Here is a 15,768-nt window from a genome sequence, read left to right on the forward strand (position 1 = left end):
TTTGGAGATGAGAAAAGCCAGGGGGGAGGCATCTGTTTCTCATTTAAGAGGAATAACGTGTGCCGGTTCGATGTGTTTGTAATTGCATTTAAAAGACATTTAGACCGTCGAGTAGACACTCCAGTGGCCCAAATCGCTCCTTCTTAGTTGCATTTTGTGTCTCTCAGCCTACCGAGAATCAATAAGTTTGCGTGTTGATGGCTGCTTTGGCTCCCGAAGGCTCCTACCATCTGCACTGTGTCGCTCTATTTATGACAGCCAAAGGCGTGGGAGCACAAACAGAATGCGCTGCTCGCTCCCAAATGCGGAATTCAGAGTAAAAGTGCCCCAGTTGAAGTGAATAAGCATTAAACGTATAATTTGACATACTGTTATTCCTAAATTACCAGATCACCTTGTTCATTTTCTTTGGTTAACAACACTCACACGTACAAACGTTTAATATAGAAAGCAGCTGACCTTTGACAGTGGTAAAAGAAAAGCACTGAGATTTCCAACATAGAAAATGCTAGAAAGATGTAATCAAGCTTTGATGTGTGGCTACACTCAGATATGACCATTAAAAACACTCTCCGATAAAAGCTTACCGAATAGCCGCAGTTGTGAGAGGTGACAACAGCTCGTCAGGCTTAAAGTGTGTGTTGACAAAGAAACTCATCACTTCCTTCCATAAGCCTGTTTTGACGCTTTTTTTTCTTCAAATCCCATCATTTTTTGATCCATCCTCGCTATGTTGTGAAAATTGATGGGATCTCACCTGAGATTGAAAGTTCCTCCCCGGGGACAAGGCCAAGCAGGCTGCTGCTATTTAAAGCCCGGAGGGGGTCGTGTCTGAGCATGTAACACTTAGTGGAGAGAGATCATGACCTACCAAGATGACGAAATTAAGTGTAAACATCGGATTGTGCTAAACTGAATCAAAAATATCATTTATTCACTGCTGCTGAGAGAAGAAGAAGAACCCACAACTGACTCTGCACTTTCTCTCAACTCTGTTTTTTGGTCATTGTTGTGGTATTTGGGTTTGCAACTGTCAAGCAGCATCAATAAGCAGAATATGCAACTAGCTGCTAACATTTTGGAGCATTTAGCGTCTTAAGAACCAGATATTAGCATTGGGAGTTGGTGGAGGCCAAAACGGAGCTCAACGAAAGTGAACATTGGATTTTGCGTTGCCTCTGGAGGACAGACACAGGACTCCAAATGAATGCCAATGTTTCAATCTGTCGGATGCATATGAGGCCGCTAACAAACGTGTGGAAAATACCAGACGCGACGCTCTCATGACATCTTTCATCCAAGGTGATCTGGAGGTTGTGCACCTGCCGTTGCAAAGCAACCAAATCCTGCAAGCTGCGATGAAGATGATGACGTTGAAATTATTTACCAGCAAAATAATGAACTTCTTTATATATTTCCATAGACTGCTGATTAAGGAAGAAGAAAAGATATGGACCGGCTGTAATTGGTTGTTTCTTGTCACATGACTGGAACTCTAATTATCTCAGCCAGCACGCTGTCACAATGTCGTTCTCCCCTCAAAAGGCACCTAATAAAAAGGGCATATGGTGAAAGAAGATAGGAAAATCTCTGCCAATAAATCAATCCATCAATATTTTCTACACAAATATAGGTGTCTGTTGTCTTTATATCATCGCATTTCTACAAAACGGCAGCTCTGGAAGCTCTGAAATAAACTGATGATATTAATCCTTGAAACAAAGTGACCCCGCATCTTTGAGATTTCATCTAATTTGATCATCCATTTGTCCACATTGACTGGGAACAATTGGATTACATTTATTCAGTTTCTCTGTAACAGCATGAGAGCTCTTATCAGAATGAAACCATCTTTAGGAGGTCAATCTGGGTAGATTAAGGAATCATAAAGGATGGAGAGCATGCTGTGGTATGTGGTAAATGATAATGTGGTAAAGGCTTGACTGGGCAAAGTCAAAGTACATTTTCTAAAAGGACATACTCACATTTTAAGAAAATAAGAAGACAAAGTGCAAGGAGGACTTGGTTGTTTGTGGGTTGGACTGGGAAGTTGTGAGGGGCATTGAGACTTGAGTCCACCAGTGAGAGTGAGCTCGCGTGGTCTTGTTCCCCGACTGCCTGCTGGTAGCAGCTCTCCAGATGCCTCGTGAAAAGGAGGCTGGTAGGTGTGGACGGACAGTTACCCCAGTGTTCTTTACTCCACCAGGCTCCTTCCCGCGGCATGAAAGTAGTGTTTGAAAATACCCTTGTACAGCTAGAGTAAGTTCTGATGGCTGAAAGGCATTTGAGCACAATAACCGATAACGGGATGAGAGTTTATCTAAATGGTTGTAATGTTGTAATGTAATGTCACTCTTTCGTCCTGAGCAGAACTTGTGTGTACTTGAAATATTAAGGAGTGCATCCACTCGATTCGTACGTGGCCAACATGGGAACATCTGCATGGACCCTTTCTAATGATGCACAATGGTTCAAAGTCTGCTGCCACGTAGCATTACATTCTTTTCCACTACCCCCTGGTTGCAGCTGCTATATTGCATCATGCGGACGGAAAGCATATATTTTGCTCCTAAATTGACTCTAGAAACCGTCTACAGAAACAACTGCCATCAGTGGAACGGTAAATGCAAGTCCCACATCTCTTTGTACAGTCGATGCAAAAGGTTGAAGTGAGGCTCAATGTGAGACTGCAAATGAGGACAAGCGGGGCCAAGGCCGCCCGGGGCCCGGCGTTACACATTCACAGGGTGACATGGCTCACTATGACTCTCCCTGTGCCGCAGGGTGGGAACCAAAAAAGGCAGAATTGCGCGCGGGAGGAGGGTTGTGGGGGAGGTGGGAAGGGGGGGGGTGAAGAGGAAAGACAGCTCCCTCCAAGTGGGGAAAAAAGGGCAATTAGTAACCAAGTCCCCAGTGCAGGCCAGTTTGCCACGGGGGGGGGGTACCTCTGTGATTAGATTCCTTCTGACGATTTCTCTAAATCTTGCAAATCAAGCGCAAAATGCTGTCCGTGGGCAACGGGACAAGAGGACAATGGCGGGGGTCTACCAGGCAGCTCACCGTCTAACTTTGAGCCCTTTTAATTAGAACCAGCTCAGACACGGCACGCTACACTGATGAAACGAGGAGAAGGTGTGAGGCCAAGAGATATTAATGGCAAATCATTCATGACCTCTGCCTGTCTCACATCGTCTCTCCGCCTTTTCTCTGTTCGCATCTCCCTTTCTTGTTCTTATCCACATTTATTTATCCACTTCCCTCCTCATCCTCTCCCAAACCACTGCTTTAATCATGGACAGTATCAAACGGCTCAATCTGCCTCCTAACAAGCTGTTACTATAGAAACTGCTCCTGTTAACGTTACTCCCACGCAGCAACCCGTCCACATCCTTTCACAAAATCCCCTTGAGCTGCGTTCGTTTTTGTATATCTTAGCATTCCAGCTGGGGTGATCTTTACCAAACACCTTCACAACTGTGACTTCAAGTCCTGACCAATGCAAGGGTAAGCTCCATGCACACCACAGGCGTGAGAAAAATCACTCCTGTAACGGAAATTCTGTCAGATAAAGAGCTTACAGAGGAAATGCACCTTTTGCTGTGATGTTAAAGGTCATCGGGTCCTGCAGATTACTTTTCTAAATGTAGAACTTAGTAATAGTCAAACAACAATTAGTGTTCAGTGGTGTGGTTAGGGAACTAGAGGTTGGGTTACATCTCCATCTCTTTTCAATGTAATGCAGTCAGAATGCAGATGAGCTGAAAAAGATGATGCAGTTATCTGAATGCGCTTCAGTTACTACCGTACAGTCAAATTATTTGTAATTATTTATTAGATTTAGCTTTGAGTTTATGTTTTCTGTGGTTTGGCCAATGTAACTCTGCATTTGTCCTTTTCTACTTAATGAAGGACTTTCAAGTATCCTTATCAATTCAATCTACGAGGGCAGAAAGAACCAGCGTCTCTTGTACACCAGGTTATTTTTACCTGAAGGCCTCAATTTGTAAAGGCTCTGCTGCTCTTGGGTCTCGGGAAAAATGTGCACATTCAGTATTTTATTTCTGAATCAATGTTGGTTTGGGAGGAGGGAAGGCTGGAGGTGGATCTGGTGAAAGCCTTCACAAACACACACATGCACACTCTTCACAAAGGTCGATCACACAGGCTTCAGTGGACATAGAATCTCCCTGAATTCCACTGTGTGACATGTTTACATACCCACTGAGCAGAGACCAGGGGAAAGGACTGATAATATAGAGCCACAGTGATGGATGTGTTCTTGTGGTCAGGCAGTCCCTGTCTCTCTCACACACACACACACACACACACACACACACACACACACACACACACACACACACATATATCAGATCTATGGACACCCTCCCCTCTACAGGGACATGTCTGCATTTCCTCATCCCTCCCACAGACATACACAAGTGCACACGTAGTGTAAACGTTGGATGGAATGATGTAGCTTCACACACACGCACATACAAAGGAAAGAAGGTGAATGATTATTTGTGCACGGATAGAAAAGTAAACTTAAAGTGTCTTAGGGAACATCAAATGGAGTTGTGTCCACCCGTGGCAATCAACTGCTGTTTCCAGGGAAACAAGTGGCGCACACCTTAAAACATGAAGGAAGAGGAGAGCAAGTACTGAGAGGGGAAGAGATAATGAGGTGGGCTGATGGCAAAGAATGAGCAACAAAGAAAATAAAAGTTAAGACACAACAGAAAATAAAGTTCAACGTTTGGGATCCTCTGATCTTTTCCAGCATTTAGACAATTACCAGGCTTTTGATTTGACTTGTTGCAGACTCTCATTACAGACCCGATTCCAGGCCTCCTTCCCTCAACATCTGCTACTGTAAACATTTTAAGCAGTTATAAGAAATGTTATTATTAGACAGCGTGCAGGCTATTCTCCTTCTACTGCCAAGCACCTGACACATGGTGGAGTTTAAACAGTGTCTGTGGCTCATCCACACACTACGCTGTTAACACATTCAAAGGGACTTTTTCCTTCAGCAGAAAGCTGTTTCCATGGTAAATTACGAATGCGATGCCCAATAAACGAAGAAGGTGATCCTGTCAGATCGCATTAGCATCAGCGACATTATTGCTGAATCTCTGGCTGGCTGGATGTGGGGTCACATGTTGGCCCTGCTGTTAGGCCCTAAATAGATGTTGTTTTACAAGTAAAATAATTGTTAGCAGAGGGTATGTGCATTCACTGTGTACGCTTACATGCACACGTCTCACAGGCTCACGCTAAGTAGGCCAATATTTCACTTCACAAAAAGGGGAAACATACAGTAAGCAAATTGCTCAGCACTGTCACGTAGAAGTCAGTCTTCATTTCTCCAAAAAGAATATAGAAAGAAGAGGGGCGGAGGGGGGCTAAGACACAGCAGGAGAGAAAGCGAGCGCGAGCTCCCGGCTGCCTGACCTGACTCGGTTATGTAAACGAAATAAGTGTAGTGAGCAGCGGCTGCGAGCGACGGGCAACATTGCTTGATGAGCAACGGCGTGTACCGAGAGAAAGGGAGGGAGCAGCGGTGGGTGTCTGAAATTACCTGCATGTTATGTTTCACATTTGCTTTGTTTGTTTTTTTTCTTCAAATTGGACAGAATTGTTAGCAAGCTCGCCAAAATTAAAAAAGTCCTCCTCCCAGCCTGCTGTCCTGTCCCCATTGCGTCTCGGTCTCAGTCAACGTCTCTGGTCTGTCTTTCTCCCCCACTATCTGGTGTCTCTTCGATTGCCTCTTTACACAGCTGACCTCAATAGAAATGGCAGTATGAGGCAGGAATAACTTGCCAGAAACAAAATAGCTCGACCGATAAAAAGCATCTGTTTAGTGCTTATAAAGAGATGGATTGTTGTTGTTGAGATGCAGCCAGGATGGTCTCCATTGAGGGCTCGCTTGCTTTTTCATGTTGTTTGGGAGATCAGATAAACCAAGTTTTTGGTTACGAGTGGCTAAGCCCTCAAATCTTGATATGCAATTATTCATGAATTGTTTATCCTGCTTTTGATTCTAGTTTGCTGCTCTCTGTTGTATGTCTCTTTTTTATGTTTTATCATTTCTAGGAAGCTTAATCAAATCCAGTAGGGGGGCAATGGCCCCGGGACGGAAAAAGAAAAAGACTACAGGAAGGTTCTAGCTTTCAAAAAGTGTAAATATTTATTAAGGGCTTTTTTCTGGATTTGTCCAGAAGAAATATTTACCGCCCTCGGCGAGCAGAGCCTCAAAATGTAGTTTTTAAAGGCACCATCTAAGTAACAAAATTAGATTTTCTCCTATAGGATGATTGAATAGGAGCGTCAGAAATTTTAACGAGGTCAAAAGACGAGTCATAGAGGAGCAATTTATGGCTCCGAGTTGTCTAGCTTGTCACCGAAGCGCATAACTGGGAACGACATTGGCACCCTACATCCCTGTTACCACGGCCTCCTATTCCCCGTTTGTTCCAGTGGTCTATTCCTGCTTCGTCCTTTTTATTCTCTGCTTCACAATTAAAACATGCTCAGAATTGCAGAGTGCTGTTTATTTAAGTAACAACCCGAGCAGTTAACCGCAACAGTGCACACATACCCACAGATATTGTACGATCCCTGACTACAATCCCACGTATCCGGGACGTTTAGGAACCGTTCATTCATCCATTCACTTAGAAAAAAATCAATACATAAAGCTACATAAAGTTCTCAAGGACGTATCTCTTTGGATTAAATTTAGTGAGTCCACTGTGTCACCACAGGGCATGTTGTACCAAAACACAGCCTGTATATTAATGCAAAGGAACAGGAAACTAGAAAGAACCTTGTCAGCCATTCATAAGCACACCTCTATAGATGGAAGAACATGATGATACCGTTAGCACGTGTGAGCGTGTACTTCATACAACGCAAACCAGGGTGTGAATGTCACATGTTTGACAGCTCCTCACATATACTTTATTCTTTAGATTAAATCTTCTATGTAAATATATTTCTCATCTCATATAAATTGTTCTCGTTCCTCCGAACCGTTGCGTCTTTCAACACATCACCATATGTTCTCTGTTACAGGGTCTGTTTCATCTTGTCCCCTGCAGGATTGGCAGGATTCCTGTGTCCTGTGTTTTCAGGTCTGCTCCTGCTTTGAATACTGAGGAGCGCGACGCTGTTTATGAGCTCATTGTCTCACATGTGTGAGAGTGGCAAAGAATTCTGACAGATACTGGAAATGAAGTGGCAGGGGGCAACTTGGAAATGCTGGGCTCTGAAACGGCTTGTCAGCAGCTGTCAGTATTTGATCCATCACACTGTGCAGCAGTACATTTGAACTTTGGAGAAAAAAAAACGAAATAACAGTCCTGAAGTTTTACATTGCATTCATCTGAATACGTTCGGGAGGAGCGAGCGAGAGGATGAACTAATCCACGCTGATGGATTAGAGCGAGTTAGGTGGGCAATGGGGGAGAGGAGACCAGACTCACCGCCATGAACGTAGCTGAGCAGCGTACAGTCAGAGGGGCCCACCAGATGGATCAGACTGGACTGGCTGAAACCAACTGTGTGTTTTTCTGCAATGCAAACGCACACATAATAAAACAGAGGTGAAAAATTGTGTTTGTTTATGTTGAAAATGTGTTGCTTGCTCATATGCATTTTGTCCGAAATAACGGCGATTTAAACGGCATGCTTCTGCAAGCTTAGATGTTGATTGGTTAGCTTACCCTTTGGTGGATTCTCTGGGTTTGAATGAACATGACAAAATTACAGGATTAGTAATCAATCTTATGAGCTGAAATCAATATCAATATGACGCGATGAAATTCATCTACAGAGCAAACATTTCCCCCCGATCAATTCATGTTATTCAACATAATTGTTTAAAGTTCTTTCTTTAGTTTCCAAGATATGTATTTCATGTTTATCAGAAGGCCCAAGTTAGCAGCACTGCTTTGTGTCGGGCCCAACAACACCCCCGAACTGTTAGATTATTGGACAATAAAGTACAGCCTCTCGTACCTTATTGCTTAATTGCAACAGACAAAAGTTCCATCTTATATTTTCAACTTTCTTTCAAATCTAGGAACAGTACAGCACCGATTTATGTTGTAAGTTGACTGCTTTCACAGGTTTGATTGGAGGCCTTTGGTGCAGGATGTTACCTGGGTTCGGTGGAGGCGGCAACACCATTTCAGTCCTCGCTTTGGTCTCTCGTCTCTCCAGCTTCTGAGCCTCATAGCGCTTTCTGCCCTGCTCCTCTTGTACTTCACTGGCATACTACGGACAGAGCATACAGCATACAGTATGAGCGCGTGCACAGGCTGTATGCCCGTCTCTGCATGGCTGCATGCGGAATAAGAAAGGTTTGTCACATTGACATTCAACAGACAAGACATGCAAACTGGGATGCATGGAGTGCTGGAGGGAGGGTCAGATGGAGACACACAGAAGCCAAAAGGGAAAATGCCAAGTTTCAATGTACCTTGATAGGCGGCACATCCATGACCTTGTTGACATTCTGCAGCGAGCAGGGGACGTACCACAGAGCTGCCTTGTTGGCCAGCTTTTTGGTACCTGCAGTCACAAAGAAAAGGTTGAATTCAGAAAATGTCAGTAAGGAAGCTTTGTTCCACCAAACAAAGAGACAAAATATACTTTTTTTTACTATAAACCAATAAGCCACAAGTTTTGACATTTCTTTCATATAAAACAACAATGGTGCAAACAGAAAGAAACAGCTCTTGTCAAAACAGACACGTCCATTAATACCCCAATAACAGCCTATCCGGTATTTAATACATCCAGTGGTGCTGTTTGAACACTAGTCTTTCTTCTGCAGACAAAGAAGCAGAAAACCAATGAGGACTTTGTTTAAAGACAATCAATCAAGACAAAAGCTCACTAAACGCAGACCCTTGGTAAGTGCGAGATTTTGCATAATCTGTAAATCCTGAACTCTACATTTTCATGTTGCCATTATAAAATAGGAGACATACAATGTTAACTCACTCATTCAATTCTTTGTAAAAAATACTCTTCTTTGTTGGCAGTTGATACATTATTGTCTCGCCTGCCAAAACGTGGAGAAGTTCTTACTTCTTCTTTGAAAAAACCTTTTCAACGTTACCAATGTAGGTAGCATTAGAAGACAGGTATAGTGAAACATGTCATAACATGTGACACCACTATCATTTTAAAATAGAAATGACCCCGTCAGCCCCCCGAGACCTTATTTGGACTGATAAACAAATGTTGGACGCTCATTACATAATTCTTTTTTTTTGTTTCAGCAGTTTAACTGTTCAGATATTTCAAGTATTACATATAATTGTGGTTTTTAAATCTTGGAAAATGTACTTAAGTACTTCAGTTCATCCCACTTATGCATCACTATACAAAACCCATTTCATCATCATTTACAGAAGTTCATATACGTATCTTCCCAATGACGTTTGGTCCATAAAGCACATTAAATGTTTTGGTAGTTGGAGGCATTATCTTCTCTGCCTTCTCACAGAAAGTTAAGACAGAAGAAAAGACGACAAAAATTGTGGGAATCTCATAGCAATCAGGCTGAGAGGTTGCCATAGCGATATCTGTTCTACTCTGCTTACACTTTTTTTCTCTTAATTCTCTAGAGCGAGAGGGGTTATTTAGAGTCTGTTGTTATGGCATACAAGGGGAGCATACAGATTAAAGACGCTCATAATACTGAATGCTTGTATGCAGCATTTCATGTACTCAGCGGATTGATGTGTCTTGTTGCCACTGATGGAGCTTGTGTTTAGATTCATCAGATATCAAGATGAAGAATTGGGCCGTTACTCTGTGCACTCTGCTGTACGGTAAGCAGACCGAGGCTTTGCAGCAGGACATGTGAACATAAGAGAAGAGAGTGGGAGTAGAGGCTTATGGCAGACTACATTTGCATTTTACACCCAAGTTAAAAATGTGCAGACAGCCGAGCCGCGTTGCCATGCCGACTGAGCTTCTCTCCTCTCATTGGTTCCCATGCTTGCATGCAATCAGGAAGTTGCCCACAGGAGAAAGTCATATTTAAATATCCTTGAGTCTACCAAGGCGGAGAGACTCCAGTTTATTATTAGCCGCTGCTGGACCTTTTAAGCGAATTGTGTTTTGGACGGATGGAGGAAGGGAGGTGGGGAGGTGGGGAGGGCGAACCGAGGGAATCAACTATTCCCACTCCGACTAACAACCTTTTGGGCCGCAGAGTAATCGGGGGAACTGGCTTTGAATTCAAATCCCTCTGCATTAAATGAAGGCAGTGTCAATATTTGACCATGTCATTGTCCTGTTACCTTCACAGTGTGTCTGCTTAAACAGATTATTGCTACTCATGCTTGGAGTGTCATGCACATTGTTCAGAGAAAAGCAAGTTCAACAGACCTCATTCATAAAATGATCTTTAATAAGACAAATTCATCTCGGTCTTTTTGTAAAAATGGCTGTAGAATAATTTTAGACATGGGTTTCTTGTATCTGTTGGTTTCTTTGTCATTACCATAAACGTATTGCAGTGACAAAAGAAAAGGTTCCTACGAGCAGGAGGGACAGCTGGCTTACTTAGAATGAATGAATTAGTAAATAGGAGGGTTCTGGCGGCATCCGCTCCGAACACAAGCTGCACAAATCTGCTCACTCCAATTTCCCCACTGTGTGGCACAATGCTCAATAAACATACCACAGTGATTTTGTGTGTGTTTTTTTTTTTTTCAAGTTAAGTTGATAGTGGAACAATGAAAGGCACTCTGGCAGCTACGATGACAGCTGAGACAAAATGGCACCTGGCTTTCTTTTAATTGATCGCTTAATGGTGCAGCAGTGCATTAGTGTGCAAGAACTGCCCGTGAGTGTTACATAGGAGACCATCACTCAGCTGGCTGTCAGCAAACAGAGAGCAGTGATAAAATAAACTGACGTAACCGTAGCAACAATAGAAACTAAGAGCCAGTCTGCATCAAAGGCAAATCATTCTCATCGGATTATCGGTGTGTTTATTTTAAACGTTCAACTTATCATGGGAAGGAAATCCAGAAAACTGGGGTTTTAACAACTAAACAAAGAGCACTAGTAGCTGTTGGACATACAAGGCTTTAACTTTCTAATAGGCGGTAGAATTCCCAAAAGCTTTGCTTAGTCATATTTAATAATAAATGAGGGCATTTTTGGGTACTTATTTCAGTGTTCACATGGGCGCTTAAGAAGGCGAAACATCCCTCCAACACTACTCATGCATCACGCAATCCACTTTAATCTAAATTTAAGCCGTCAATCACTACTTCAGACCATTTTTAATGGTTCCTAGATGCACATTTAGGTGCTCTGAACAGTGCGTCATTCCAGTCTGCTTTAACATCTTTCATTTTTTATTTTATTGCTCCTTTTTCGTTTTCCCTTGACATCCCCTTCACCGACGTCCATCTTTCAACTCCAACAGTTTCACTTGATTTATCGCTCTGTTGTAATCGTTCACCCCTCCTCTATCCTCCTTGACTCCTGCCCACTATCCGTCATTCTTTCCCCACCTCGTTTCCTTTTCTCCTTCCTGATCACCATGTTTCAGGCTGAGAGATAGTGAGGATCAGTCTCAGCACTTGATCCACATGATCAAAAACACACATTTTCCATTCTGCTGAGCCAAGGCTACTTTTAACTACCCTAAAAATCCCACTCTTAGTTGTTGTAGCGCGATAGAAATGTATGACATCATGCCATGGGTAAAGTTTTGGTGTGGGTCACTTAATAAATGATGCTAATTTTAAGCACATTTGTGCCACATTTTATGGATTATAAAGTGATTCAACATTTTTCAGCTCTCTTTCAACATGTGCAGTTTCGTGACCACCCAGGATCACGGCAGGAACTGCGATGATTATTTCCAGCCTTAACCCACAATGCATTGCTCTCAGCTCTATCTATGCGTGTGTGCGTGTTGAGGGGGCACAATCTGTGTATGATGTGTTTATGCAAATGTGTGCTTGAGTGTACATGCAATGCGAGCCTTATTATCTCTGCGGGAATATTCTGTATGTGAGTGTTTGATCCGAAGGTGGCTGCGTGCAAACCTGCGTGTATTGATCAATATTCTGTCTTTTTTGTTGTCTTTTAATTTCACACCTGCAGACCTGGTGCGTGTGTGCTCGTACAGATGCATTTTTCTAACAGGGATCTGTGTGTGGACGTGTGTGTTATTGTGACAGTGTGCCGTTTTGAAATATGAATGTGTATTTTCATGCATGTTTGTGCATACTGACGATGTGAACGGGTCTGTGTGTGTGCTAGTGCGCATGTGCAATCCCCCCAGCGGGAACAATCATCACGGCTCGTGCCCACAGTAGGCAGCCTCCCCCTTGGGGGCGGTGACTGAGGCCTGCCTGACGAGATGTTGCCTGACTGACTGTGGAACCTGGGTGCTGCCTCCTTCCCCAACACACACACACACACACGTGAAATAAACATGAGAGAAAAAATACAAAGATGAGTGTAATCTAAATAGTATTGCAGAACATAAGAATCATGAGCATTTATGTTGAAACCAAGCAGCACAAAAGCAGCTTTCGGATATACACAAAAGTGCATTCAAATATGAATTTAAACAACATATGCGAGTGTAAAATGTAAAAATAAAATGTCTTCTTATTACTGTTCAAGCCATCTATCAATTTTTTGTCTGGTGAAAGAAACCCTGCCAGTCTTGCCTCAGTTCGGAACATCTTTTCGAAAGAAGGGCTGTGTGTGTTTAGTGTGTACATGCGTGAAGACATGTAGACGTGTGACTTTTTCTATGCAGAATGTGTCTGCGTGTGCATATCGAGCTCTGTATGCACACAGGTCACAGCCCGCATGTGTGTCTCAGAATGTGTCGGGTACATGCGTCGTGTCGCAGCATGTGTGCAGGTACATCCACTTGGCGTCCGTGTCTGACTGGGCCGCAGTGTGTGAGGCCTGATGCTAAGCTGACATGACAGAAGCAAATAATGTCTGCTCCCGTTATCTTCTCTTCCCCCTCGGCCCCGCAGGAACCTTTTAAAGGGCCAAACACTGATTAAATCCCACACACATACCCAGGCGCGCACACACACGCGCGCATGTAAATACAGATTCACCCACTACGCATAGACATAATGTGTCACAAATGCACATGTGTGCAAACACACATTTGCAAAATGATGCATCTAATTGCGACGCCCAAGGAGTGACAGACGCAGCCAACGTAACTTTTCTTTCAGTTATCGATAACGGACAACCGCGGACATTACAATAAAAACTCAATTTATAAAAACATACTGACACTCAGAATTTCATATGAATAGCAGCTGTCTCAACTCAGATGCATGCACCCGTATATGACCTACTTTCTATAGCCAGGCTCTGACTCCACTTTTAATGTAGAAGCTAAATGTAAATACTATATAAAGATGTCTAATATTTGTTTGGTTGAGACTGACAGATGATGCCGTTATCAAGATATATATATATATATATATATATATATATATATATATATATATATATATGTATATATATGTGGGTAGATGTGGCAGATGTGTTTGAGACCTCAAAGGAACGTTTGATGTCCCAGAGGAAGACCCCTCAGCGCCTAATCTCAACGCTTCGCACATCTATGTTACCCCCACACTGACCCAACTCCAAAACTACTCTTTGAATTAAGAACCCATTAACATCAACAACCTAGAACCTAGAATCTATTAATAGAGGAACTGAACCATTCCTCAGGAAGTGACATGCAGCCGTTTTCTTCTGTGGTATTCTATTTTTAAAAAGGGAGGATCTGCGTATAAAAGTAAAAACATGTCATATTTACATCAGAGCATATGAGGATGTCTTCTCTTTTGTCCGATATATGAAGAATATAGGAATAAAGCCTTGAATCACAGATCCTGTGAGGTGCATCGGATGAAACTCTTAGTGGTATTACTTCTTCGAGGTCCTTCCCAATAGCTCATGTAGAAGGCCGTCCTTGCCAATGCCTGCATATGTGTGCTCCTCTCCACCTGTCATCTCATATCTCCGCCTTCGTCAACCAGCTTCCAGCCCAGCAACCAGCCAACCAACCAGTACAAGTCTGTTGCTAGGGCAACGGCCGTCTAGGGGATACTTCTTCTGTTTCTCACACCTCCTTTCCTTCATCCCTCTGTCTATCTCCTTCATACGCTCACCCTCTTCTTCTTCTGTTCCATGTGCTATCTTCTTCCTCATGAATATGTTTGTCCGCACTGTCTTACTGTGTCACTCGATCGCTCGGTCTTAATTCAACTAACTTCTAACTACCGATTCGTTAACAACAACGCACACAAGCTACACATTGCAACATACTGAGAAAAACTCCCCCGATGCCACTCAAACGCATCCACGCCAGCATCACTGTGATATGTTGTGCATGTGAATCCGTACATGTTTCATCATCTCTACTTCTAAAGCAGTTGCAGCATGCTCAGGGCCTTATGTGCTTCTACCGACAGTCTGTGCATCACTGGCCTTTCAGAGACAACGCTAGGTCAGCCAAATGTGATCCTCCCATGGTCTTCACTCAGAGGGGCTATGTGTGAGTGTGTGTGTATACAGCATGCTCTCCTGTGTACATAGCATGCATTCAATTAGCACATATCATAATAATAGAATATAATTAACAACTGCATCACTTGGCTAAGATTCTAAACTAGAAATCAGCACGGCTTAGTTTCTACACCCGTGTCACAGCATGTCGTTCAGAGCCCCATGGAAGCAGTGTTTCATCTCTCATGCTTCTTAGGCCTCTGTTACTTATTGTGCGCTGCCCTCTACTGGTAAAACAGCAAAATATCACTGAGAAGTGTTTTTTTGCAAAAGCCAATCGCACTCGCAGGCGATTTCCTCTGCCAGAGGGGTTGTTTTGTGTGTGTATGTGTGTTTTGTCCATCCTCCTGCTTGTGAATACTAGTCTCTCATTCATTCTTCTCCTCTGAAGTGATATGATAACGCGACAGGTTGAAACAAATATTCTTTCAATATGACATATTGTTCCCACAGGTGTAACTGCATTATTCATACAACAGGTAGAATGTGTGTGATTTGCCTATATTGAAATTCAACACTTATATGTATTATCCAACAGTTATGTGCCTGCCGAAAAACAAAAAAATGCTGGTAAGTCACCTGTGAGGATGTCTTCGGCAATGACTTCGACCTGCACCTCCAGCGAGTGCTGAGAGGTGTAAGTGATGTCAGCCGTGACGTGGGCCACCTCGCCAATGAACATGGGGGACAGGAACTCCGTCTTCTCCACCCGAACCAGAGCGGCCAAGCAGCGGTCCTAGAGAGGAGAAACAGCAAACAGGAAACTCTAAAAATATTGAAACCTGCTTTCACAGGACAAAAAACCTCAACAACATCAGTCTGAAACAGGTCGGAGTCATTTGTATTGATTACTCTGTAAATCCACTACTAGTACAATGATGTTTATATTGGTTATTAGGGCACAAAATAAATAAATCTGCTTCGTGATACTGAAACTAATGATCTCTGCAATTATTCAACTTTAAATAGTGTCTGACTTGAAATGAGTATGGATATTTATTTAAATTCTTAATTCAAGTTACGGTCACTTGCCTTCTCGTGATTAGCAGTTTTATACAATCTGTTACAGGACCTCCAGTATGATGAGGTTTCAACACAAAACCCTCTTCTTTCAAGGTTTGAATGGCATAACACTATATTCTCATTCAATATTTTGTATCTTGGGAC

General features: G+C 42.8%; 1 protein-coding gene across 5 annotated transcripts in view; it reads right to left on the reverse strand.

The window, feature by feature from the left end:
- Positions 1–15,768, reverse strand: part of acot7 (acyl-CoA thioesterase 7) — a 37,266-nt gene that overhangs the window by 15,651 nt on the left and 5,847 nt on the right. For 3 of the 5 annotated variants that reach the window (XM_040193840.2, XM_040193838.2, XM_040193836.2), the window contains exons 3-7: positions 15,181–15,337; positions 8,486–8,577; positions 8,166–8,280; positions 7,728–7,742; positions 7,488–7,574 (exon numbers count right to left, since the gene is read on the reverse strand). In XM_040193840.2, the coding sequence (XP_040049774.1) occupies positions 7,488–7,574; positions 7,728–7,742; positions 8,166–8,280; positions 8,486–8,577; positions 15,181–15,337 (466 nt within the window). The remainder of the gene's footprint in view (positions 1–7,487; positions 7,575–7,727; positions 7,743–8,165; positions 8,281–8,485; positions 8,578–15,180; positions 15,338–15,768) is intronic. The other 2 variants (XM_040193841.2, XM_040193837.2) reach the window with 1 other exon arrangement.

This window comes from Gasterosteus aculeatus, chromosome 2 (assembly GCF_964276395.1).
Source record: "Gasterosteus aculeatus chromosome 2, fGasAcu3.hap1.1, whole genome shotgun sequence".
In the NCBI taxonomy this organism is placed as follows: domain Eukaryota; kingdom Metazoa; phylum Chordata; class Actinopteri; order Perciformes; family Gasterosteidae; genus Gasterosteus; species Gasterosteus aculeatus.